General features: G+C 66.2%; 2 protein-coding genes across 7 annotated transcripts in view; one reads left to right on the forward strand and one right to left on the reverse strand.

The window, feature by feature from the left end:
* BRF1 (BRF1 RNA polymerase III transcription initiation factor subunit) overlaps positions 1–24,488 on the forward strand; it is a 55,776-nt gene extending 31,288 nt beyond the window's left edge. Inside the window, exons 5-18 of one of the 6 annotated variants that reach the window (XM_047079947.1) lie at positions 2,302–2,374; positions 8,826–8,975; positions 9,842–10,007; positions 11,552–11,678; positions 12,139–12,178; positions 12,270–13,034; positions 16,284–16,553; positions 17,811–17,872; positions 18,245–18,326; positions 18,406–18,461; positions 19,305–19,561; positions 22,344–22,395; positions 22,745–22,916; positions 23,384–24,488. In XM_047079947.1, the coding sequence (XP_046935903.1) occupies positions 2,302–2,374; positions 8,826–8,975; positions 9,842–10,007; positions 11,552–11,678; positions 12,139–12,178; positions 12,270–13,034; positions 16,284–16,553; positions 17,811–17,872; positions 18,245–18,326; positions 18,406–18,461; positions 19,305–19,561; positions 22,344–22,395; positions 22,745–22,916; positions 23,384–23,421 (2,310 nt within the window). In that variant the 3' untranslated portion in view covers positions 23,422–24,488. Of the gene's footprint in view, positions 1–2,301; positions 2,375–6,628; positions 8,616–8,825; positions 8,976–9,841; positions 10,008–11,551; positions 11,679–12,138; positions 12,179–12,269; positions 13,367–13,516; positions 13,680–16,283; positions 16,554–17,810; positions 17,873–18,244; positions 18,327–18,405; positions 18,462–19,304; positions 19,562–22,343; positions 22,396–22,744; positions 22,917–23,383 lie in introns of those variants that run through there. The other 5 variants (XM_047079946.1, XM_047079950.1, XM_047079951.1 and 2 more) reach the window with 5 other exon arrangements.
* Positions 3,810–5,940, reverse strand: BTBD6 (BTB domain containing 6). Its single transcript, XM_047079952.1, has 4 exons — positions 5,527–5,940; positions 5,345–5,435; positions 5,087–5,205; positions 3,810–4,958 (listed from the first exon to the last, which is right to left on the reverse strand). Exons 1-4 carry the CDS (start codon positions 5,904–5,906, stop codon positions 3,926–3,928), a joined length of 1,623 nt encoding a protein of 540 aa, XP_046935908.1. The 5' UTR covers positions 5,907–5,940; the 3' UTR covers positions 3,810–3,925.
* Positions 24,489–24,982: the final 494 nt, after the last annotated feature.

Below are 24,982 nucleotides of genomic sequence, written 5' to 3' on the forward strand. Positions count from 1 at the left end.
GGCCGCAGGGCCCCCCAGTGCTGACGAGGCTGGGCTTCCACGAAAACCAGATGCCACCTGCGTGTTCGCCGTCCTAGCTGTCCTCGTAAATGGCGTCTCTCAGGAGTCCTCTGAGGTGCTCTGGCCAAGCTAACAGTCATCTGTTGGGATCGTGGAAATGGAACACTGCACGTGCGGTACCAAGGGGGCGGGGGGAGGGGGCGTGTGGCCTCACGGGCCCGGTTCCGTCCCGGGACTTCCCACAAAGGACGGAGTGCGTCTGGTGTAGGGCAGATGCTCAGAAGCCCTTAGGCAAAGCCTGGATGGGTCAGGGTGGTGTCCTGGCGGTTTCTTGCTTCACACCGTTGGAAATGGGAAACCAGCGCAGGGCCAGACAGAAGGGGTGCGTGTTCTCGCTCATCCGGGCTGGACCGAGGCCCCGGGGGAAGCCGCTGCGCTGGCCGGCTGAACCCGCACAATTTACTGTGAGCTTTAATTGCCCGAGATGGAGGGGTGTGCCTCGGGCCCCTGGGCCAGCCTGCTGGGTGGGCGTGGGGGGACCTGGGCAGAGCCAGCCAGTACCCCCAAGCCGGCCCCAGGCTCCGGGCCGCGTCCCTTCCCATCAGCGGGGTCTCCCTGGGGCCGGGCCGGGCGCAGCACACACCGGACATGTTTGTGTGCTTGTCTGTGGGTGTGGGGCAGCGTGTCGGGTGAGGGTCTCACCCGGGGCTCTGGCTGCGGGGGGCTGACACGGGTCCTCCCATCCGTTCTTGTGTGAACGCTCGCCGAGTGGACCTTTCTCCCCGGGCTCGGCCCCCGCTCAGGCGTGGCTGGTACAGGAGCACTCAGGGCCGTCTGGGCGGAGAGCCCATCTGCCGGGTGGACAGGATGGGGGGTGCTGGCTAGCCATGCCCGGCTGTACCGGCCGCCTTCACAGAGACAAGCTACAAACACCTCAGAGCTCCTGGCACGTGCTGGTGCACGTTAGCGTCTCTGGCAATAACCGTGTGTGTTGTGCGGGTGTGGCCTTTCAACAATTTGACTTTCCATTTGAAGTCTGTTCAGAGGACTGTTTCCTGCAGATCTTCATCTGCTCGGGACACAGGCAGGGTGGGAGGCGTGAAGGGGGACCGGCGGGTGCGGCAGTGGGAGGAGACGGTGAGGGGGACACTGAGCTCCACTCTGCTCCAGACGGGCATGAAGTCAGGAGGGTCAAGTTGCAGGAACTTGGGGGAGCCCAGCAAAGGCTGGGGAGCTCATAGAACGTCCGCACACACGGACACACTGAGACGCGGCACGCGTGGGCAGGCTGAGGGCTGAATCCCTTCGGAAGGCACGCTCCGTGAGCCGCCAGCCCTGCGAAGGGGGGCTTCTCCCAGGAGGAGGCCTGGATGTGAAGTGCAGGTCTGCCCAAGCTGGCGCCTTCCATGTCCTCTGAGGGGGCTTTGTACCATCCCTTAGCGCTCCCGGACGGCCACAGGCACCCGCCTGTGCTGCCTGAGAGGCCTTTTCTGGTGTCCCCTTGGGCCCCGGCGAAAGGGCCCTCATCCGGGCCTTCATAGGCCAGGCTTGATTAGGCAGAGAAACTCCCTGGGGAGACCAGAGACAGAGGGCCAGGGCCAGGATACTGAGGCCTGAGAGTCCCAGGGGAGGGGCGGGAGGGCACCAAGCCTGAGCTTTTCCCAACTCTGCACGCCACCTGAGCGGACCGGCCTCTTCCATGCCCGTGGTCAAGCACCCCTCAGAGACCCCCTCCCACAATGTGCCCAGGCCGGCACGGGGCAGGCTCTCAGGGCGGCCGAGGCCCAGCCGCACTGGAGGGTCGCGTCCAGGAGTACATGACTGGGTGCTGCGGTTGGTCAGGTGCTGGGCTCCACAGCGGATTTGGACTCGAGGTGGGAGTGGGTGGCGTGTCGCCGAGATCTGCGGAGACCCACGGCCACGACTGAGCTGCTCCCGGCGAGGGGCCGAGGCCACGGCTCCCGGGCCCGTCGGGAGCACGGCATGCCGTGGCCAGCAGGCCCCGAACGTGCGGGCGCACGCCACTCTGAATTACACACCTTGTACTCCGCGTGCTTCCGCTTTGCCAACTGTCTCTCAGGCAGCTTTTTTCCTCAGCAAATCGTCACTGCTGAGACGGTGGTGGGGCCTGGAAAGCTGCCTGGGGCTGGGAAGCAGGGCCCCGGGCTGCCGTGGGCTCATGGGGGCTGGCAGGGAGCTCTTACCTGGGCTCTGCGGCCTCAACAACGAAGTGCACGTTTTAAGAGAAAAAAGCAAACGTTTCCTAAATTGCTATTCTCAGTAGTGGTTTTTTCGTGACAGGTGAACGTTTACGTGCTGGGAAAGACCTTCCTCCTCCTGGCGAGAGAGCTCTGCATCAACGCACCAGCAATAGGTATGGCGGGGCCGGCGGGGGGCGGCGGGGGGCGGGTGGGGGGTGTGCTCGGACGGGAGGCGGTCACGTGCGGGCACAGCAGCTCCGCCAGGTAGGAAGCAACCCTGTCCGAGAGCAGCCCGGAACCCCACAGCCTGGGGGTTACCCCCGGTAGAAGACCAGAGCGCCCTGCGGTCGTGGGTGAGCGCGCAGAGAGCCAGCGGTGCTGCTGCCTTGGGGGCCCGCCCGCCTCGTGAGAACAGGGCTGGAGGCAGGTGCCTCGGGGAGGCCAGGACCCCTGCAGACGGAGTGCCGCTCTCCTAGCCACATTCCGCCTTCACCGGAGCCTTACCAAGGACTGTTTTCAGCCCGCTCGGAGGGCCTGCTCCCGATTTTGCCCACGAAGGAGGCGCAGCGTGCAGGGCCAGGCAGGGCGGGCTGGGGGTGCGGTGCCGGGTAACCCACGGGATGGTCCCTGAAGCCGAGAGGGGTCTTGCAGGACAGGCCCGGAGGCCAGAAGGGCTGCTGGACGGAGTAGCCACACAGCTGTGGCTCTCTGCTCCCAGCCCAGACCCTCTCCCGAGAGGCCACGTTCCCGTGGCCAGTGACACGGTCCCTGCCTGTGGAGGTGAAGATAAGGTTGTTTTCAGAAACAAAGCGACCACCAATAGAGTGTGTGGCCCGGGAGAATAGAGACAAGGGGCTCAAAGAGCCTGCTTAACCCCAAAGCCCGCCTGGGCGGGGGCCATCCGGGGCCCGCCAGGGAAGCTGCTGCCGAGCCTGAGGCAGGAGACTGGCGCTCAGGGTCTGGAGGCGTGGACCCAGCAGAGAGCCCCACTTTACCCCCCTCAAACCTGAGCTTCACAGCAGGGCTTTGTGTGAGAGGCCACGACGCTCTAGGACGTACAGACGCAAGCACACACCCAGCTTTTTCCAGAGCCTTCTAAAGCAATAAGCACGCCCTGGTGGTGGCAGCCCGGCTTGCCAGCAGAGGGCACGCTCAGGGACAGACGGGGCCTGCCAGGGAGGCCGTTGGATTCTAACCAGCACAGGAGGGTTTGCTGTGTGCTGGAAGGGAGTCCCTCTCCACGGACACGTGGGAAAGCGCGTGCCCGGCTTAACGCTCCTTTGGACGTTCATCTGCCGGTGGCTCTGGTCTTGCTGAAACTCTGAGACCCGGCCAGAAAGACTACGTTAGGCGGCTTCTTCCAATTTTGGTTTTGAAGGGAAGGTTTTAGGTTAAGCGTAGTACCACTCTGAATCTGTGAGGGTGGGAGCCGGCGAAGCCCACAGGGCACGCAGCGTGGGCACCACCGGGAGGGGCCCGAAGCCGGTCTCGGAAGCCCAGAGCTGCCCAGCGGCCCGGACTCCGAAACCCGGGCGGGGCCGTGGCTGTGCGGCACAGCCTGTGTGTCCCCGCTCTGGCCGCAGCCGACCGCGTACGAGAGACGTACAAACTAAGCAAGGTCTTTAATGACGTCAGCGAGGCGGTCGGCGGGGGGTGAAGGGGTAGCACGGCCTCCTGCACGTCCCCTCCCCTCCCAGCGCCCCTCACGGCGTACCCGTGCCGCCTCAGGCATAGAAGATGAGCTCTGGGATCTGCCCGCCCTGGACCCCGGTCCCGTTGGTGCTGTCCGAGGAGCACTGGAACTGGAAGGTCACCTTCCCGCACTGCACTTCCGTCATGCCTTCCTGCCCAAAGTAGCTGAGCTCGCTGCCATCCAGGACAGCGCTGGCCGTGTAGAAGGTGTCCTGCTCCACCTGCACGGGGTGCTCAAACCAGACCGAGAAGGTGTTGCTGGAGCCGTCCGAGACAAACTTGGTCAGGTTCTGAGCCAGGACCACCCCCAGCCGCTTCAGTTCAATCTTCACGCTGTACTCGGCCTTCCCGGAGCTGGAGCCGTACAAGCCCAGCCCTGCCACGAACACCCTTCGGTCCACGGCAAACTGGATGCTGTCACAGCGCCCGCGGTAGCGCCACTGGTTGCTGCGGTAGGCGGAGGACTGGAAACGGTGGCACCTCTGCGGGGCGAGGCCCTTCCTCTTGGTCAGCGGGAAGCTGAGGAGGGGCTTGTTGGCGGCCGTGTACCACAGGAAGATGCTGTGGGTCTCCTCCAGCGTCAGGATGTCCGACTGGGCGGCGCCGTTGGCGAACTCCTCCAGGGTCATGGTCGGAATCCGGACCAGGTAGAGGACGGGCCCCAGCACGTGCCTCTTGTTGCGCGGGGTGGCCGGCAGGCCCTGCCTCTTGCACTCTGCTTCCGCCCAGCTCAGGACGGCCTCGAAGACCACGGCCTCCTTGGCGTTGAGGGCCTCCCGCGTCACGATGATCTCCAGCGTCTGCCAGTCAATCTCACAGAAGCCTTCAGACCTCAGAGCCATTTCCGCCTGAGCGTCGATGACCTCCCAGCAGCGCTGGGTCAGCTCGGGCTCCTCAAACAGCCGGCTCTGGGACAGCAGGACACAGGCGTTTTTGGCTTCCAGGCTGGTCTCCAGGAAGTTAACACAGGCTTTAGCTAGTGCCGGCACGATGTACTTCTTGGCAGCATAGAGAGTGGCCAGCACCGTGTCGGCTTCCAGGTCGATCTCGTCACTGTACATGTACCTAGGTGGGGCGGGGACCGTGTCACAGGCTGCGTGGGGCATGCCCCCAAGAAGCTGCAGGGTGCCCGCTGGCGGCAGCCAGGCAGCAAGGAGCCACCCCCTCCTCGCGGACTCGTGCAGCAGACTTACTTTAACAAGATTAGGAAGGCTGCGGGCTCCACGTCGGGGATGTGGATCTCTGACTTAACTTCTGCCAAATCGCCATAAAACATGGCATAGAAGACAGAGCTCCCAACGGCCAAGACGTACTGTGGATGACACAGGAGCTGCCCTGAGCCCCGGACCCTCCCTGCCCCCAGCGGATGCCGCACCCGGGGTACAGGGCAGCCCCTACTCAGGCGGTGGGCAGTCGCCTCTGCGGGCTTACAGGGCCAAACCTCTACCAACCTTGTGGGCGGGTACCCTGCGGGCCGCTCCCGGGGGCCCCACGATGAAGTGGACGTCAGCCATGAGCTCGTTGTTGAACATCAGCGCGTTCCTGCAAAGGGCAGAGGCACACGGCTCGGGGCTCGGGGGTCGGGCCGGGGCGCGGGCGCGGGGTGCGGGGTGCGGGCGCGGCCCGGGCTCACCTCTCGCGCAGGGTCGGGTGGAAGGACTGCCAGTTGGGACTCTCCAAGTTGTTGTTGTCGGGCGCGGGCGGCGCGGGCGCGGGCGGCGGCGGGACGGGCGGCGGGGCGCTGGGCGGGCCCTTCCTGCCCGTGGCGGCGGCGGCGGCGGCGTTGCTGTTAGCGATGTCCGTGGCGGTGGCGGTGGCGGTGGCGGCCGCCGCGCCGGCGGCCGGGTACAGCTCCGCGGCCATCTTCGCGGGCAGGGCGGCCTCCGCGCGCGACGGTGGCGCGCCGTGCACCCTCGCGCCGCGCCGGGGCCGGGGGGGCGGCTCTGCGAGCACCAGGAGCGCCGTGAGGCACTGCGCCACCCGGCCGTGCAGGCAGGCCAGGGGCAGCAGCATGGGGCCGCGGCGGGCGCTGCTGCCTCGGGCCGCCCCGCCCCGCCCGCCGGCCCGCAGCCCGCAGCCCGGCCGCAGGGGGCGCCGTCCGGCCCACCCTCGCCCCTGCCGCCGCGGCGCCCGCGCGTCACGCCGCGTCACGCCGCGTCACGCCGGCCCGGCTCCGCTCCGCCCCGCCCCCTCGCCGACGGCGTGCGCGGCCTGAGCCGCCCCGCCCGCTCGCCGACGGCGTGCGCGCGCGCGCGCGGCCTGGGTCCCGCCCCCGCGGGCTGTGGCTGGCAGAGACGCAGGCGCAGGCGGGAGCGCTCGGGGAGCCGTGGCTCTGCGCGCACGGTCCGCGCTTGGTGGCCGGTGTCTGTGCGCGGGCCCGGGTCTTCCGGTTTCCGCGTGCTGGAGTTCGGCTGCGTTGCGTTGAGGGTTTGTGCGTGCTTGACGCTCGCTAGCCGGTCCTTCCCAGATGCGGGGTCCGCTCTCCTCCGGCGCGGCTTGCCGTACCCGCCCCCCACCGAGGCCCGCGGCGGGTCCGGGGATGCGGGGGCGGGGGGCGCCAGGCCTTGTCCCTCCAGCGTGGGGCCCGTCCCCGCGCCGCGCCCCTGTGGGCTGGCGTCCACCCGTCCGTGTGCACCGTTGTTTCCCGCCCACCTGCAGTGCGGGCTGCTTGCTAACTAAACGCGGGGGTCTGGCGGCTTACCTAGGAGGCTGCGCCTTACTCTCCGCGGTTTGTTCGTGTGCGTGCCTGCCAGCTCGCACTCTCCGTCCTGGGAGGCCGCTCTCGGGGTCCCTGGCGGGGGGGGGGCGCCTCTTTCCGTCCTTCCCCCCATTCTCAGGTTGGGGAGATCTGGCGGAATCTCACATCGCGGTGGGTTTAGTGTCTCCTCTTGGCGCTTCTCACCAATCCCGTCCATCCTGCGTGGTCTTCTGTGAGCTGCTTTTCTTTCCTTCGTAAAGTCTGCCTCTCGGCCCGTTTCACTGCCCGTGCCGGGCTGGCGGCGCCGCACAACCTTTGTCACCGGGCCTGGGGGAGAGGGTTCAACCTACCCTCTCCTGCAAATTGTCTGTTTTCCTGGACTTGTTGAGGTGTCCTGGTACCCTCCCCCCCACCCCCCACCACGTGCCTGGGCTGTCGGGAGCTACAGCACGCTTGGCCATGGGCTCCGTTTTGATTTGGTTTGTGATTTGGTTGCTGAAAAACGGATTATTGGGAGAGAAGATACATCTTATTTTATTTTTAAGCCTGTTTTTGAGCGAGTGAGAGTAAGTGCACACACTGGGGGGAGGGGAGTGAGCAAGTGACTGGCAGAGACAGGGAGGGACAGAGAATCCAAAGCAGGCTCCATGCTGCCAGTACAAAGCCCACAGGGAGCTCCAACCCACAATCTGAGAGCGCGACCTGAGCCCAAATGGGATGCTTAACCGACTGAGCCACCCAGGCGCCCTGAGGGAAGATACATTTTAAGAATCGATGTTATTGTTACGATTTGGAACTGTTTTAGTTAGAACATCAGAGCTAGAGGTGAAAACTTTGACACTGATTAATTTCTGCTGTAGAAAGCTGAGCTTTTAAAAACTACTTGTAAAAGATTGGAGACAGATGTGCCAGAAGATGGTGGGAGGGCCTGGGCTGAGGTGGCAGGCAGCGCCTCTTGGTTGTGCTTTGCCACCGGAGTGCCACCAGCCGTCCAGCCCCATGTGCCCAACGCAGGGAGCTGCTACCACTGACTCACCTTTCCAGAGACTGCTCAGCGCCCCGGGCCTGCCGGGCCTCTGGAAAGGTAGGCGAGTAGCCACTGCTCAGCAGCACCCCCCTGTGGTCAGTGTGGGAGGTGTCACTCCAGCGCTTGGAGTCCTTGGGGACCCAGACTGCCTCAGGGCCAGCTGCCAGTCTCTGTGTTTCCTTATGTGAGCCAGGACTGGCGGAGGATGCGAGGGGGTGCTTATTAAAGGGGGTGCGGGTAGGCCCTCATGGGGCTTCCAGGGGTCAGAGCTCAGTCAGGTAGGCCCTTGTAGATGCCGGGAGGCCGGGAGAGTGATGGGGCCAGAGCCCCAAAGGAGGGTGCTTGGTTGGTGGACGGCCGGGGTCACCTGCTAGTGCCGCTGACCAGTCCCAGGACCTTGCCGGTCTGCCCTTCCTCCTCCACCCTCTGACCGCACGTGCCTGCTTTCTGGCTCGCCCGTGGCCCCCTCAGGCCTCAGCAGCGGCCCCTCTTGAGCAAGGTCTTCCCAGATGATCCTGTCCAAAGGAGGTTTTGTTTCCGGTGTTCTGTCGTGGACCCTGTGCCACTCCGTCTGTGCACTCACAGCAGTGCCGTAGCCCACTGAATTCGTCAAGTTACTTGGTCTCACCCGCCCCGGGGGCTGGAAGTGTCGTAAGCCTAGGGCACTAAGGGAGTCTTCTAGCTCGTAGCTTAGAGCAGGGCACGAGCGAGGCAGAGCGTGTGTGCGCGCGTATGTCCGGGTCCCTCCGAGCCCTCCCTTACTGAGGACCGTGTGGTTATTTAAAGAGAGGTACCCACGCCCGTAGCCAGAAGCGCAGCGTGTCTCACAAGAGTAAACGCGGTAGATAAGCAGCTAACGAACGTGCCGTGTCTCAGTCGTAGTCCACGACCTGCCAGACAAGGCAGCGAGGTGTGGCGTGTGCACCTGCACAAGCACGAGGGATGCCCGCACGGGCCCAGCGTCCTGCCCCAGGAAGCAGCTGTGGGAGGGACGTGGGTGAGCGGCCCCAGCCGAGGCGCGGGGGGCCCCCGGGGAGCCTGTGCGGCGGAAGGACTGGGAAGGGTCGCCCCGACGGGGAGACGGCGTGCTGTGTTGTTCCCGTGCGCTGTCCGGGTCTGGAGCATGCACGTTCCTCGAGGCCCGGTGGGGCGAGGCCTGCTCCTGTCCCAGGACGCAGTAGCACTGAGGCCCACGTGTCTGCTGCAGACCCGTGCCTGTACATCCCACGCTTTGCCCACCTGCTGGAGTTTGGGGAGAAGAACCACGAGGTGTCCATGACGGCCCTGAGGCTCCTGCAGAGGATGAAGAGGGACTGGATGCACACTGGCCGGCGCCCCTCGGGCCTCTGTGGAGCAGGTGTGGCGGCCTTGCTGGCCGCGGTGGTGGTTTCCGTCCTGACTTCTGCAGGCCGGGCACGCGGGTGGTGGGCGGGCTGTCTCCACGGCGAACCTGGCCGCCGAGGACTGCCAGCTGCTCCCTGCGCTGACTCTCAGTCACAGGGGCAGGGCAGGACTCGTGGAGGCCGCGGCCAGCCCTGCCCTGGCCCCGCAGCCCGGTCGTTACTGCAGAAGGTGTCCGGGCCCCTCTGGCTGACTCCTTGACCCCCGAAAGGGTAGCTGTCTGGGCTGCCCTCTAGGTGGCAGCTGCCTGAAAACAGTCCCGCAACCCTGTCCTCCGTGTCTCGGGGTCTGACGCGGGCCTGGGTCTGGAGCCCTCCCCGGCAGGCCCCCACCCTGGCACCCACCGGCTCCATACCTGCCCAGAGCGCCAAGGGCCTGCGTTCCCGCGCTCGGCTGCCCGTAGGATCGTTTCCCATTTCGGAGCCCGATTTCCAAGCGCGCTGCCCACTCGGGGCCTGTCCGAGAACCAACCTGGCTGCGGCCGCCTCGTGGGGCCCACCGCCTTTCCTCCCCGACCCTGGGCCGTGTCCCCAGAAGCCTCACCTCCGCTGCCAACCAGTGTGCCTGTTCGAGTCACCTGAGAGTCAGCTCGCTGGTTTGCGGGGTGACGTGAGGTTCTCGGGTGGAGTTTAATTCTCCCCGTGTGGAGGACGGGGTGTGTGATGAGCACTTTCTACGTTGATAGATCACCGAGCGGTTGCACGCGATGCCGTGTGCAGCTTTCAGGGGCTGTGACGGTCACATGCTGTGTAAGCGTTCCCCATGGCGAGGCTGGGGACTCGGCGCCTGCAGGCCCCCCAGGCAGGGCTCTCCCCGCCACAGGTCATCGGCCCCGAGTGCTGGGCTGCTGCGCACCTGTTCCGATTCCTGACTCCCGTCGTGCCCCCCCTCCAGCACTTCTGGTTGCGGCCAGGATGCACGATTTCCGGAGAACCGTCAAAGAGGTCATCAGCGTGGTCAAGGTGTGCGAGTCCACGTTGCGGAAGAGGTAGGTGGCTCTAGTTTGTGGCCTGGGGCACAGACGCTTCATCCGTCGGGCCCAGCCAGGCCCGTTGGTCAGAGCCAGCTCCCGGGGGGCTCCTCGGGGTGGGGGCCACCCGCCTCCCTCCCGGGCGTCTCGGTCAGCGCTGGCACCACGCCAGCTGCACGTGCAGGGTCTCTCTAAGGTAGGTCGACGTGGACTGTGGGGGCCCGGGGGGACGCCTGGCTGACACCGAGGGCCACTGTGCCATGTGTCCGGGTACCCACGAGCTCCTGCTTTGGGGTGTGGTGTTCGTGGGGTGGCACAGCTCAGCATCGGGTGCATGTGGGCTGAAGTCCAATTGCCAGCAGACCTGTAATTGTGCCTGTTCTCACAACGGATCTGGAACATTCGATGGCTTGTTTTCAGCGGAGGTCGTATCCTGTGGCAGTTTTCAAAGGCAGAGAGTAAGGCATTTCGTTTGTTCGACCTCTAATTCTCTTCAAAAAAGTTAAAAACAAATTTTTTTTTCCACGTTTATTTTCGAGAGGGAGAGATCACGAGCAGAGAAGGGGCAGAGAGAGAGGGAGGGAGAGAATCTCAGCTAGGCTTTGCACTGTCAGCACAGAGCCCGATGTGGGGCTCAATCCCGTGACCCTGGGATCATGACCTGAGCCGAAATCAAGAGCTGGACCCCCAACCGACAGAGCCCCCAGGTGCCGCTGACCACGCATTTTAAAACCACACTACTCCACTTCGGAGAATCATTGTTCTTCAGTGAGTAACACTAGAGAATTTTAAGCCACAGTGGTGTGAACGTAATCGCAGTTTGGAAAGTTAATCTGTTCAGAATGGGTTCACTGAAGGTAGAGAGCACTACTCGTTCATCCAGGAACATACATACGTTTGTTTGTTTGTTTGTTTAGCGTTTATTTTTGAGAGAGAACTCGTGCGTACACGAGTAGGGGCAGGGCAGAGAGGGAGACACAGACTCTGAAACTGCGAGATCGTGACCTGAGCCCAAGTCAGACGCTTAACCAACTGAGCCTCCCAGGTGTCCCCCCCCCCCCAAGTTTTTTATTGAACATTTTGTAGGTTGGGGGCACCTGGGTGGTTCAGTCAGTTGAGGGTCCGAATCTTGATTTCAGCCATGGGATCGAGCCCCTGTCAGGCTGACTGTGGAGCCTGCTTGGGATTCTCTCTTCCTCTCCCTCCCCCTTGCTGGCCCTTGATCTCTCTCTCTCTCAAATAACAAAAGACTAAAAAAAGAACAAAAAAACGCGTCTTGTTGGGTGTGTGACGTAGGGAGTTGAGCTTGAGTCAGCACATACGTAGGGCTGCTGGCTTGGCCTCCTTCCTTCTGGGCCTCCTCTGAGTCTCCCCGTGGGAGCGACAAGGGGAGCTTATCGCTTGTCCAGCAACAAGGGCAGGTGACCCCTGCCCACCCTGCCTTCCTCCCCAGGGCCCCACTGTGGGGGGCGGCGAGCAGGGCCTGGTGACCAGCACGTGGGGCCACAGTGCCCGATGGCCATCTCCAGGGCCCTTGTCTCCCTGTGACTCTCTTGTCCCAGGCTGACGGAGTTCGAAGACACGCCCACCAGCCAGCTGACCGTGGACGAGTTCATGAAGATCGATCTGGAGGAGGAGTGTGACCCCCCTTCGTACACAGCTGGGCAGCGGAAGCTGCGCTTGAAGCAGGCGAGTCCCCGTGTCCATCCGGCACTCGAGTCCCTCGAGGCGCTTCCTGGATCTCGTGTCACGTTCCTACTTTGGGACGAGAAGCTTAGTTACAAAGGCTAGACTGGGTCTGTGTCCACACAGCTCGCAGGGAGAGGCGGACAGATGGGTGGGTGAGCAGCGGGTGGGGCACAAGGGCCAGCTCTCCCCGGGCCGTGGTCCCCACGCCTTCCCGGGGTGTTCCGCGTACAGTGCCTTGGGCAGGCGCTGCCTTGCTCTGGGGCCTGGTCGTTAACGTTTACCTGGAGGGCTGGGGTCCAGGGCCCCTGCTCCGTGTGCAGCCTGCGGGGCCCCCGGATGACGCCCGGGAGGAGGGTCTGGGCAAGGCCCGGTGGGCTGCGAGGAGAGGCAGGGCGTGCACGCAGCGTACGTCTTTCACATCTGCCTGTCTCCACTGAAGGTTCTGGGTGCTTTGTTTCAGCTTGAACAAGTCCTGTCCAAAAAACTGGAGGAAGTTGAAGGTGAGCAGCCGATCTTACCGCCACAGATGCCTCGTGTCCCTTAGAACAGGGGGCTTTGTATTCACGGTTCGCTTCTGATTTCCTGCTGCAGGTGAGATATCCACCTACCAGGACGCGATTGAGAACGAGCTGGAGAGCAGCCGGCCCAAGGCAAAGGGGGCCCTCGCCAACCTGACCAGAGACGGTGAGTCCCGCCGGGGCCCCCGCGGCCTCGCCAACCTGACCGGAGACGGTGAGTCCCGCCGGGGCCCCCGCGGCCTCGCCAACCTGACCAGAGACGGTGGGTCCCGCCGGGGCCCCCGCGGCCTCGCCAACCTGACCAGAGACGGTGAGTCCCGCCGGGGCCCCCGCGGCCTCGCCAACCTGACCGGAGACGGTGAGTCCCGCCGGGGCCCCCGCGGCCTCGCCAACCTGACCAGAGACGGTGGGTCCCGCCGGGGCCCCCGCGGCCTCGCCAACCTGACCAGAGACGGTGAGTCCCGCCGGGGCCCCCGCGGCCTCGCCAACCTGACCGGAGACGGTGAGTCCCGCCGGGGCCCCCGCGGCCTCGCCAACCTGACCGGAGACGGTGAGTCCCGCCGGGGCCCCCGCGGCCTCGCCAACCTGACCGGAGACGGTGAGTCCCGCCGGGGCCCCCGCGGCCTCGCCAACCTGACCGGAGACGGTGGGTCCCGCCGGGGCCCCCGCGGCCTCGCCAACCTGACCGGAGACGGTGGGTCCCGCCGGGGCCCCCGCGGCCTCGCCAACCTGACCAGAGACGGTGGGTCCCGCCGGGGCCCCCGCGGCCTCGCCAACCTGACCAGAGACGGTGGGTCCCGCCGGGGCCCCCGCGGCCTCGCCAACCTGACCAGAGACGGTGGGTCCCGCCGGGGCCCCCGCGGCCTCGAGGGGCCGGCCCCCGCCCTGCCGCCAACCCTTCCGTGGCCGAGGGATCCCGCCTCACAGGGCCCCGCTCCCGGCCCCGGCCACCAGCCGCCTCCTGGCCCTGACGTGCCGGGCACAGTGTCCAGATGCTCCCGGGACCCCTGCCCGCCCGCCCCCCACCCAGCTTCCAGCCCTGCCACCCAGATCTTCCTCCAGACTGTCCTGCTGCCTCCCTCCAGACCCCTCCCTGCTGTCGCCCGCCCTGTGCCCTCCTCAGCCTCCCTGGGGCTTCCTCCGTGTCGTGGCTCACGTGAACGTTCTCGGGTACACTTGGTCTTCCTTTGTCCCCCGGATGCCCCCGTGTCGCCTTCCTTCCGGGTGCTCTGGGGACCCTGTCTGGAGGTCCCTGGTTTGCCAGGGCCAGGTGCTCGCTCTCACCGCCCGCCCCTCTTCCCCGGGGTCACTTCCTCCTAGCACCTCTGGCCCGCCCCACGCCGCCTCCCGAGGACCAGCGTCTTCCCGCCCTTGGGTTTTCCTCGGCCGCCCGCTGGTCCGGTGACCCACCGTCCGTCGCCGCCGTAAGCGGTGTCCTGCCCCGTCTTCACCGCTGCCGTGCGTGGGAGACCGCGGTCTCCAGGTGCTGCCCTGGGCTCCCTCGTGTCGGGAATCCCGTTACCACTCCCGGTGCCGCGCTCTTGGTCCCCAGGTTTTCCTCGTGAGTCGCGGGGGGTGGCAGCGGGCACAGGCTCCTGCAGGACACGGGGCGGCTCTGGGTCGAGATGCCACCTTGCCCCGTGAAGGAAATGCTCAGGCCTGGCTTTCACCGGGTCTGGGCTCCGTGAGCGTGACCCTCTGCCGGGATGGCACCCTGTCGTCGGGCCTCCCCGTCTGGGCCCCCGGCACCATCCACACAGACGGGCAGAGCTGTCTCAGGACACGTTTGATTTCGTTATTTCTGTGGGATTTGCGCTCTCCTCTTCTCGCGTAGCGTTTTCTGGTGTTTTAGTCGGTTCGCGGTTCCCCACGAGGCCCGTTGGTCTGTTCATCCTGCCGCCTTCCCGTCGCTGAGCCAGGAACGCCCGCTCTTCCAGCTTCGCCCGCGTCCTGACCTTCAGGGTCACCGCTTGGGGCGGCTCGCGTGCGGGGCCCGTGAGCCCGTCCGAGCGGCAGACGCCGTCCTGACGCCCGCTCTCTGCGGGCCTCACGCCTCTGGCTGGCGCTGCTCTCGGAGGCCGAGGTTTCCGTGAGGAATTCAGTCTGGTTTCCGTGGTCGTCTCCGTGTTTGGCACACAGCCCGTCCTCGGTGCTCCTGTGTGCTCGTGGCCCAGCCCGGGCCTGTGGCTGGAGATGCCCGTGGGCTTGGGTCGGGCTGGGTCATCACACTTTCTGCTCCTCGCTCGCTCTGCCCGGTGACCCCTCGAGGACAGAGGCGGCCGGTGTCGGCCGCCCCCGGTGCGACGCCTGCGGCCGCCGTATTCTGACAGGCCGGTGTGTCCGGAGGGCCGTCCTCGGGGCTGCGTGCACGCCCCATCCCGTCCGCGTGTGCTGCTCCGCTCCCCTTCCTCGGCGCTTTCGTGCGGCGTCGTCTTGCGGCAGAGAATCGGACGCTGCCTCGTTGCCTGGCCTGAAGCTTTTTCTCCCGTAGCAGGTGCGGCCGGTTTCTGCCCGTCACCGTGACTTACTTGTGCCTTCTCTGCGCCGGGGGCCCCCTCGTCCCCTCCCCCTGCCCCCACGGGAGGGCCATGCGGGTGGCAGGGGCCGGGTCCTCCGGGCAGGCATCAGGGCAGAGCTGTTCGTCCGGAGGGATCATCACCCCGCACGCGTTTCCTGCTCCAGGGCATCAGTGGTTTCGTCCCCCCAGGGCTGCGTCGGTTGGGACGCAACATTCGACATTCTCGTGTCAGTCGGCGCTCACACGAGCTTTAAGCGTGACGCGTTCCACACCGGAGTAAGGTGTTCCTTTTTGTCTTTTAACGTTTAATTTTGAGAGAGAGAACCAGCAGGGAGGAGCAGAGAGAGAGACAGAGGGTCTGAAGTGGGCTTTGCGCAGAGAGCAGAGAACCTGACGTGGGGCTTGAACTCACGGACCACGAGATCGTGACCTGCGTCGAAGTCGGACGCTTAACCGACTGAGCCACCCAGGCGCCCCAGAGTGAGGTCTCACGTAAACTTTAAACTCTGTAAGGAACCACGCACGTCGTCGGTGACTCGTCAGTGGTTTTACTGAGGTGTCACTGACGCACGACAAACCGCAAACTTAGAAGGTGGTGTTTTGGTGAGATGGACAAGGCCCCCCCCCCCCCCCTGCCCCGACGCCCTGGGCCTGTGTCAGCCCGCACATCCCAGGCAGCCCTCGGAGGTCGGTTGTACTTCCTGGCGTTTTTCCTCCGTGGGATCACGAGGCCCGTCCTGACGCGTGTCCGGCCGCTCTGCTGTGTGGGAGCGCGCGGGTCGGGTGCACAGCGGCCCCGTCTGTGGTGCGTGGCGGGCCCGACGTACGCCCGGGTCGTTAGTCTAGCCGGGGCTGATGCACACGTGGGGTGTTTTCTGGGTTTGGGTTGTCGCGCACACAGCGCCGTGAACGTCTGCGCAGGTGACCGCGTGGACGTTCACCTCCTCTCTGCCGGGCGAGCGCCGAGGAGCGGACTTGCCGGCCGGTGCGGGGCACGTGCCCCTGTCTCGGAGGGGCCGCCGCGTGTGTGCCCCGCCGGGCGTGGGAGCCGCTTCCCGACGCCACTCTCGGCCTGGCGGGAGGGTGATGGCGCCCGCAGAAGCCGCAGCCGGTGCTGACGGGCCGTGTGTTTTCTTCTTCCGGACTCTCGAGTGTCGCCTGTGTGTCCCGGACACCAGTTGCTCACGGGAGGGCCACGCTCTCCAGCTGGCTGCGATCGAAGCGACTGATGTTTTGTGGGTTGCTTCCCGAGTCACTTCCTAGATGTGACTAGGAAGTTTTGCCTGACCTAAAGCCACAGGTATTTTCCCCCGTTAAAAAAAATTTTTAGGTGTTAAACTTGAGTGAATTTTTGCACAAAGCGTGAGGCATAGGCCGAGGGCCGTGCTTAGGTGCGTGGACGTCGGGCTCCCTCTGTGACAAGGCGCGTCTTTGAGCCCCTCTTTCGTCGGTTGCTCACTGATGTTAACGAAGTAACTGCTGGCTGGACGGCGATGCTTCTCTGCACAGCGGTGGGTCCCTCTGCCTTTCCACGCGGTTCACAGGCGGTGTGTGCGATTGGGTCCCTAGGCTCCGTGGAGGACACCACGTCCAGTGTATTTGGGGAAGACGATGCCGAGGACGAGGAGTTGGAAGCCGCTGCCAGCCACCTGAACAAGGACTTTTACCAGGAGATCCTTGGTAGCGGCTTGTCCAGCAGTTCCGAGGGGGCCGGAGACCCCGAGGGGGGCGCCAGGCCCCCTGCCCTGGAGTCCCTGCTTGGCCCCCTGCCCACCGCGGCCAGCCTGGGCATCTCAGACTCCATCCGAGAGTGCATCTCCTCCCAGAGCCAGGACCCCAGTGAGTGCCTGGGGGCCTTGGGGAGAGGAGGGGGGCTCCTCTGGGCAGGTGGGCGGGACCGTGGCCGGCAGATAGCAGGTCCAGATCGCCCGTCCCCAGCTGGGGGAGGTGGGGTGCAGCCTTACGGAAGGGTGGGCGCCGTGCCTGCCGTGTGTGAGCCGTCGGTGATCCCGGCACGGGTTTGTCACCACCCTTAGAACCCTTCCCCAGTGGCCCGCTGGCTTAGTCCTGGCCAGAGCCCTTTGCTGGCCGGGGGTCCTCCTGCCCGAGCTCCTCCACGGGGACGGGGCCTGGGTCCCCCGCCCGTCCCTTCTCATCTGACTGAGGGCCCGGTCCCCGCCGGTTGGGCTTCGGCGCTGGCGGTGCTGGTGGCCCGGCAGGAGCGTTGCCCTCACCCCGTTGGGAGAGGCCTGGGACGCAGGCTGTCCCGGTTCTGCCGCGTCTTCCTCCCTCAGGTGTCCCCAGACTGCAGGGTGCAGGCCCTGCCTCGTCTCCGGGCACCGAGGGCTGGACCAGGAGCCCCTGTGAGGCTGTGCCACCCAGACGTTCATCACATACCCTGTAGCCAGGTGTGGCGATGGGCGGGCACGTGCCTGCCCTGATGGCGGTGACGTCTAGGGAGAGAGGGACAGCGACACAGCCCGAGCCCGGTGTGCAGGTTGTACCGCAAGGGCCTGTGCGAAGGCCCTGAGGCAGGAGGAGACCATTCTTGCGGGGGCCGAGGGAGCCGGCATTGAGGCAGAGCAGGGAGGCGTGCGAGCGATGTGTCTGAGCGCCAGGGGGAGTCCACGCAGGGCCTCGGCCGCGGAGCGACAGTGTGGCCCACGGGCTGTGGGTGGAATCGGGAGGAGCCGGCAGAGGACCGTCTGGCGACGGGGGCTGCAGAGAGCAGCGGCTGCCCCGTTTTCTGGGCCGTGCAGACGGTGCTGTTGACCCAGCTGAGGCAGGGGGGGAGTGGCCAGCGGGGCCTGGGGACGTCCCGAGCGTGTCACTGGGGACTCTCCGCGGCCCCTCTCCTGCTCCAGAGACGCTGCTGTCGTCCGGGAGCCGCAGGGACTGGCGGGGCACCGCCTCGGCTGTGGCTCTGGTCTAGCGTCCTTCCTGCACAAGCGCTGGCGTGAGAGCCACGCGCTGTCCCCCGAGGGGCCGCCGTCCGCCCTCGGCCAGAGCCCCTGAGTCCTGAGACGGCCCGGGGGAGTGTGCACTTGGTCACCGGTTATTGACCCCAAATGACACCGGTGTCGTGCTTCCCCGTAGCGGACGCGTGTGGGGACGGCGAGCTGGACCTCAGTGGCATCGACGACCTGGAGATCGACAGGGTGAGTGTGCGTGCAGCCTCCGCCCGTGCGGCACGTGGTCTGTGCTGGCCACACCGCCCTGCCCTCCCGCGGGTGGGGCGTCCCCACACCGGGCCACCACACGGCCCCCGGGACCTTCATCGGTTCCCGGGGGGTGGGGGGCACCGTGTCCTCAGCTCAGTTCCTTCTCGGGGACCTGTGCCCCCGCACTCCGGCCTGGCTCCTGTGCCCCTGCTGTTGGCCTTGGAAGGGGTGGAGGGCGACAGGGTCCCCGACCGGCTCCCCCCAGTGAGCCTATAGCCTCGTGGGTCAGAGGTCCACCCCTGACCAGCGTATACAAGCAGGAAGGGTGCTGGTGGCCGAGACCTGAGTGTGGTGCTGTGTTCTGCCCAGTACATCCTGAACGAGGCGGAAGCCCGCGTGAAGGCCGAGCTGTGGATGCGGGAGAACGCAGAGTACCTGCGGGAGCAGAGGGGTAAGCGCCCGCCCAGCCACCCGCCCGGGAGCCTGGGCCACGGGGCCCCTGCTGATCCTGCCATTTGGGGACTTTTCAGAGAAAGAAGCAAGAATAGCAAAGGAGAAGGAGCTCGGCATCTACAAGGAGCACAAGGTAGGGGCACCCGGTGCGCGTGGGGGCCGGCCTTGCTCCCCCCCCCACCCCAAGTCATGCCAGGGCTCCCGGGGGGCGGCACAGACCTGTGCCCCTGGCCGCCGGGCCCTGACTGTGCTGGCCTCCCCTCGGACAGATGTGCCGTTCGGCTTGGGGGAGGATCCTAGGCAGGCTGAATTGGGGCCTTGTGACCTCTGTGGACACCCTGTCCCAGCTCTGGGACCTGAGAGAACCTGCAGTCACGCTTCCCTTCCTGTTGGTGGTCACAGTGATGCGGCCTGTTGCTCGTGTGGCCGGATGGGGAGCACCTTTCTGGGGCAGGGGGTGAAGGAGGCCAGGGGTGGCCCCGGAGCTTGGGGGTCAGGGTCTGGGGCCCCCGGCAGCATGGCAGGGAGGAGCTGGCAGGAGGCACAGTTAGGCCCTTGTGTGTGGTGTGGCACCCAGGACGAGGTCCGTCCCCGCTGGGTGACGCCTCCTGAGGTCAGGGAGCACCCTGTGTGCCCTTCGGGTATCTGCGTGGTGGGCTCGTGGGCGGTCGAGTTGGCCCCACGCCCCGAGACCTGCCCCCGGCTGGTGGTGATGGTGAGCCGCCAGGGCACAGCGGGGTGCAGCCGGCTTCCCCCGTTCCAAGAGGAGGTGGGAGCCGCCCTCAGGGAGGCCCCGGCCCTGCACACCTCGGCTCCCCCGGGCGGGGGTCCCCAGGAGACCCTGGTTGCCGAGCCCCCCCCCCCCCCCACACCTGCCGCTGTCCAGCCGGCCGTGCCCCCACATCCCACGCGGCACCTAGCAGGCTTACAGGCGCTGAGGTCCCCGTGGGGTGGTGACATCCCCGTTTCCGTTGAGCCCAAGAAGTCCTGCAAACGCCGGGAGCCGATCCAGGCCAGCACGGCCGGGGAGGCCATCGAGAAGATGCTGGAGCAGAAGAAAATCTCCAGCAAGATCAACTACAGCGTGCTCCGGGACCTCAACAGCAAGGGCGGGGGCGGTCTGCAGGAGGAGGACGCACAGCCCGAGGGGCGGACCGCCACCCGGAAGCTGTCTCGGAGGAAAACGCCCGCCAGGAGGCACAGGGCCGACCCCGTGACCAGCGTGGGGAAGAGGTACTGGGCCCGGTGGGCCGGGTGTTGGTTCTGAGCAGGGCGGGAGGCCTGGGCTGGCATTCGGCCCCCAAGTGCTGGGGACGAACGTCCGCCTGGCGCTGCGCCCGCTGCCCTGCGCGCTCCCGTTTGTGCGAAGGGCCGGGCGCTGACGAGGGGCTCCGGCCCTGGAAAGGGGCTGTGGCCTCAGGGTGTGTTCCGCTCACGGAGCGGGTGAGCCGGCCTGTCCTCCAGGAGGGGCTCTCTGCACCCCGTGTCCTGGCTGCACGCCTCTCTCTGCCGAGAATGGGGGCTGGCGGAGAGCACATGCTGTGGGGGGTGAGCGGGTCAGGGGAGGAGCTGGGAGCGGCAGAGCAGGCCAGCGCCCTGGGCCCAGGGGGTCACGCAGGGCGTCATGCGCCCCGCGCAGAGGCACCCTGGAGGGCCTGCGGGGACGGGGTGGCCCCACTTCCCCGCCCTCACCTCCCCAGACCTCTGTCGCTACTGGTTTTTAACCGTAACTCAACCAAGAAGTAAAAATGTTTTTGGTGTGTTTTTTTGTCTCACGTGGGACTAAATGTCTTTCGTGGTTTCTGTGACCCTTTTTTTGTTTAAGCTTTGTTTAAGTAAACTCCGTACCCAACGTGGAGCTTGAACTCACCACTCTGAGACCAAGAGTCGCGTGCTCCGCCGACTGAGCCGGCCTGGCGCCCCTTGTGACGCTTCTTTTTTTCTAATTTTTTTTTAAGTTTATTTTTATTTATTTTGAGAGAGAGAGAGCGTGTGAGAGGGGCAGAGGAAGGGCAAGAGAGAGACAGAATCCCAAGCAGGTTCTGTGCTGTCAGCACAGAGCCCGACATGGGGCTCAAACCCACAAACGGTGAGATCACGACCTGAGCCGAAATCAAGAATCAGACGCTTGACTGACTGAGCTGCCCAGGCGCCCGTGACACTTTCTCTAGAAGTTGGTTATTCTGCTCCCTGGTTCCCGAGCGCCCAGCGTGGCCTGCCACAGACCAGCACCCCCGTGATCCTTTCTGGTCGTGGTCTGGGGCCTGGGGAGGTGTCCCCAGCCCGTCCCCTGCCTACTTGCTGGACCCCCAGAGCGGCGCCCTGAGCCCTCAGGAACCTGGCGCCCTCCCGCACGGGGCCTTCCTGCCGGGCTGCTCAGGCTGCCCCGGGCTGAGTAGGTGCGTCACCCCCACCACAGCCCGTGGCGCCCTGTCCACGGCGCACAGGGGCTGCTTTGTCTCTGGCCGCCAGTGGACAGCGTGCGGGCGAGCCCCCGTCTCCTGGGTCAGCCGTGCCCTCTCGGCGCCAGTGCGTCTGTGACCCGGGCTGTGAGAGGGTGAGCGGGCTGGGGTTATGGGCCGAGGGGAGGAGCGTGCTTCCTTCCCAGGGGCTCGCAGACCCTCCTCCGGGCTGCTTGGCCCATACCCCCGCCTCCCCGCTGGCCGTCCCACACGCCCTTGGCTGCCGTGACTCTTCCCCAGCCAGGTGGGTGGACAGGCCAGCTTCCCAGTGGGGACCGGGAGTCCACCTCTGTGGGAACCGCCCTCCCTGCACCGGGCCCGTGGTCTCTCGGCCGGCACGGCCACACGTTTGCCGGTCTCCTGCCCAGAGAGGCCGTGCCAAGCGGAAACCTCCCACGAGCGCTCCGAGGGCCTGTCCACCCGTCAGAGCTGCCCTGGTGTCCACTCCCAGTGTCCCAGGGCTCGTTGGCACATCACAGTGGTGGGGTGCGCTCGGTCATCTGAGGCCCGTCTGGGTGCTTCCCCCCGCCGGCCCTGGGGCAGGGTCCCTGAGCGTGGATGGCTTCCATGGCCAGGCCGTGGGAGGGGAGCCTGCCTCCTCTCAGTTGGGGTCTCACTGTCGCCCCGGACAGGTCGGCGTTGTCCGGGCGGTCTTGGTGGTGTTCTCCTTCCTCCCTTCCTTGCAAGTGACGGTGTGGCCGGTGTCCCGGCTTTTGTATTTGGAGGGTCTGGGGGGAGGGGGCTAGGCCCCCGCTCCTCCAGGCGTCCAGCCACGGGAGGAGCGGGGCCGTGGTTGGCTGCTGCCCGCAGCCCCCACACGCCGGTCCAGAACCTAGGCTGGCAGAGCCCGAGGGCAGCCCGACGTCAGGTCTGCGTTCGTCAGGTATCGATGGACGTGAGTCGCGGCCCAGGGCTGTCTCCTGTTGGCTCGCGTGGCGTTTTAGCTAAAATTGGCGTTTGCTGCCAACGTCGTAAAGAAGCTTTCACCGAAGAACCCTGCTTTCCGGCTCCTGCCAGGGGCCCTGCTCCCGCCCCGATTCCCAGCACAGCGGCTGTGCCCCCACGTGGTACGGTGCCAGTGCCTGGCCTTTGGGGGTGGGGACTCGGAGATAGATGCCGTCCCCCTCACGAGTCTGTATCACGTGGACGCACGACCTGTTCAAACGACTGGCTGGAGCCGCCCGCGTTCGCGTAGGAGAAGCCCCTAGCGGCATAGGCGTGGGGGGGGGGGAGGGGGGGACGTGATTGGCACCAGAGGGAGGAGACCTGCTCACTGAGAGAAAAGGCAGAAGGAGGGGCCGGAGGGCAGAGGGAACCAGGGCAGGTCACAGCTTGAGGCCCACAGGGTCCACTGGGAAGAGTGACCACAGAGCGGGCCCCGGGGAGGCGGTCAGGGCCGCCGGGGGCCGGGGGAGCCTAAGCAGGAGGGGCCGGGCACCGAGAGCACGCCGTGCTTGCGGAGGAGTGGCTGGCCACGCATCTCAGCGGGGCCCCCTGTGTCCCGACCGGTGGCTCTGGCCCGGGCTGACGCCCTGCGATGCGCTTTCTTCTAGGTTGAGGCCAATGGTGTCTGCGCAGCCGGCCAAGAAGGCGGCCGCAGGAGAGGTACGTGATGCGGCCGCAGCCGGGGGCAGGGGCCTCGAATACCGAGCTATGAGCAGCTGAGAAGTCGGGCCGGCCCAGGCCCGGGGAGGCCGGAAGCCTGCAGGTGGCAGGGCAAGTGTCCCGGCAGCAGGCAGGCCTGCCACTCTGGGGTCGCACTGCCAGGCTGTGTCATCAGACAGCGTGCCCTCAGAGCGAGGCTTTCTGGGCACTGATGTGGGTGTGGGCTGAAGGGTGGGGCGGGGGGCCACTTGGGAGGACAGGGGCTCTGGGTGTCCTCGCTGACCACTCTGGGAGCACAGGGACCCCCCCCAGGGCAGGCGGCCTCTAGAGCCTGTCCCCTCACCTGCAGCCCTTGCCCCTGAGCCCGTCCACCCTGGGAGCCGAGCCCGCCAGGCCCACAGCGGTGCTGGTGGAGAGCGGGCCCGTGTCGTACCACCCCGAGGACGACCCCGATGAGGACGACCCCGACGAGGACGACGGGGAGCCCTGTGTCAGCGCCCTGCAGATGATGGGCAGTGGCGGTGAGGGGGCAACACTGGCACTGGGCGGGGCAGGGGTGCTTCAGAGAGAGGGAGAGGGAGAGAGAATCAGCGGGGGAGGGGCAGAGAGAGGGGGAGAGAGTCCCAAGCAGGCTCCATGACGCAGAGCCTGATGCAGGGCTCGAACCCGTGAACCGTGAGGTCGTGACCTGAGCTGAAGTTGGGCGCTCGGCTGACTGAGCCGCCCAGGCATCCAGGCCTGTCAGCTTCAAACGCAGTCTTTCTGTCCAGAAGGAGGTTGGGCCTGGGGCGTTCACAGCTCGGCTCCGTCCGTTCTGAGAACAAGTACTGGAGGTCACCGACCGGGCCCTCCCCGATGTGAAGGCCGCGGGCTCCGGGTTGCAGGAGGGCCGCCTGGCCGGCGGGAGCGGGGCTCCCACCCGCCACCCCACTCCCACGGCGCTCTGCCAGGCACCCGGGTGGCCACGGTTCCCTTCTGCGTTCCACAGATTATGGTTGTGACGGCGAGGAGGACGACGGGTACTGAGCCGTGGCCCTGCAGCCGTGGCGTCTGGCAGTGGGGGCCTCGGTGGGCCCGCCTGCCCCGCAGCCCTCACCGCAGGCGCTCAGCGCCTCCGTGGCACTGGCTGCCAGGACCACGTCGGGAGCGTCGTCGGGAGCGTTTCTGCCCGGCAGGGGACTGGACCGCTGCCTGTGCGTCTGGTCCGACGTGTCTTGTCCCGTGGAAGGAAACTGAGGCGCGAGAAGGCCCGCTTTTCGGAGCGGGTGGAGGGCTCCTTGTGGAGCCGGGTGCCTCGGCCCCCACCCCTCCCCGGGGCTGAGAAGCACTGCACCAGCCCCACCCCTGCGGGGCCAGGGCCACTCTGTGCCTGTGGCTGCGTCTTCAGCCAGACCTCGGACTCTGGCCCACTCCTGGCCCACGACAGGACAGTTGGCTCCACGACCCCTGGGTGCACAGCTGCCCTGGGCAGTGCCCGCACAGCCTCTGGTGGCTGCCCGGGGTGTTGGGCTGGCCCTGCTGCATGGAGCCAGACCCGGGAGCCGGAGCCGGGAGCCGCAGCCGGGAGCCGGAGCCCGAGCTGGAACCGAGAGCCGGAGCCGGAGCCCGAGCCGGAGGTGCTCCTTGCTTGACCTGGGATCTGGCTCAGTGGCCACAGAGGAATGACAGGCAGAGGGTCTTCGAGCCCGGCCACTCTGCCCTGGATGGTTCCTGCTGCCCTTGACCACCCCTGAGGACCAGGCCTCGTCGTTGGAAGGCCCAGCGACCACTCGCAGGGTCTCCGCTTGGGCGTTGCCGCTCTGGACACGGCCACGGAGGCGGGGCAGATGTTCTTGCTGCTCGAGGCCCCAGACCTGGCCACCCTGCCCCCCCGACGGTGGCAGAGTGGGGCCACACTGCCTTCCCAGGGGCCAGCCCTCCGTCTCCAGGGCTGGGCCAGACCCTTCCTGAACGCAGCAGTCTGTAGGTAGGGAACTTTGAGGCCTTGACTGCACGTGTCTGGACCCTGCAGCCAGCCTGGACCCGGGGCTCCTTAAAAGCCGGAGCGGAGAGTGAGTTTAGCGAAACAGAAAGATCAGTTGCTTAAGCAGAAACTGGCTGAGGCTCTGGTCTGTGCCTTCACACCTGGGGCTGTGGCCTGCCTTGGAGGAGCGAGGCCACGGCCAGTGGGGGTGGGAGGAGCATACAGCGTGCAGGCTGGACGCACGCCTGACCCTGTTGTCAGATGCACTATGGGGACGTGGTTCGGGTTCGTTAGCAATCCCCTTGTGCCCAGCCCCGTAGGAAGTCCCAGAGTCTGCTCCTGGCCCCGGTCTCTCGCGGGGCCACAGGGCAGGGAGAGCTTGGCCGCAGCGGCTCTTAGAGCAGCCCCAGGCTCTGGCTTCCTGGCAGGGCCGGCGGGGTGGGGGGGGGGGGGTTCACCGAGCCACTCGGGGAGCAGAAGGTGGGCGGAGCCTGGCCACGGATGCCTGGCTCTGGGGACTTCCAGGTGGAGGTGTGGCTGTGGCCACGGAGGTGACAGAACCACCCTCTGGCAGACGGGGCTGCCTCCCCAGCAGGGCGAGCAAGGCAGGCTTCAGGACGGGAC

Source organism: Lynx rufus, unplaced genomic scaffold, assembly GCF_022079265.1.
Source record: "Lynx rufus isolate CCGP_SWC_20201006 ecotype Redwood Valley unplaced genomic scaffold, mLynRuf1.p SCAF_17, whole genome shotgun sequence".
In the NCBI taxonomy this organism is placed as follows: Eukaryota; Metazoa; Chordata; class Mammalia; order Carnivora; family Felidae; genus Lynx; species Lynx rufus.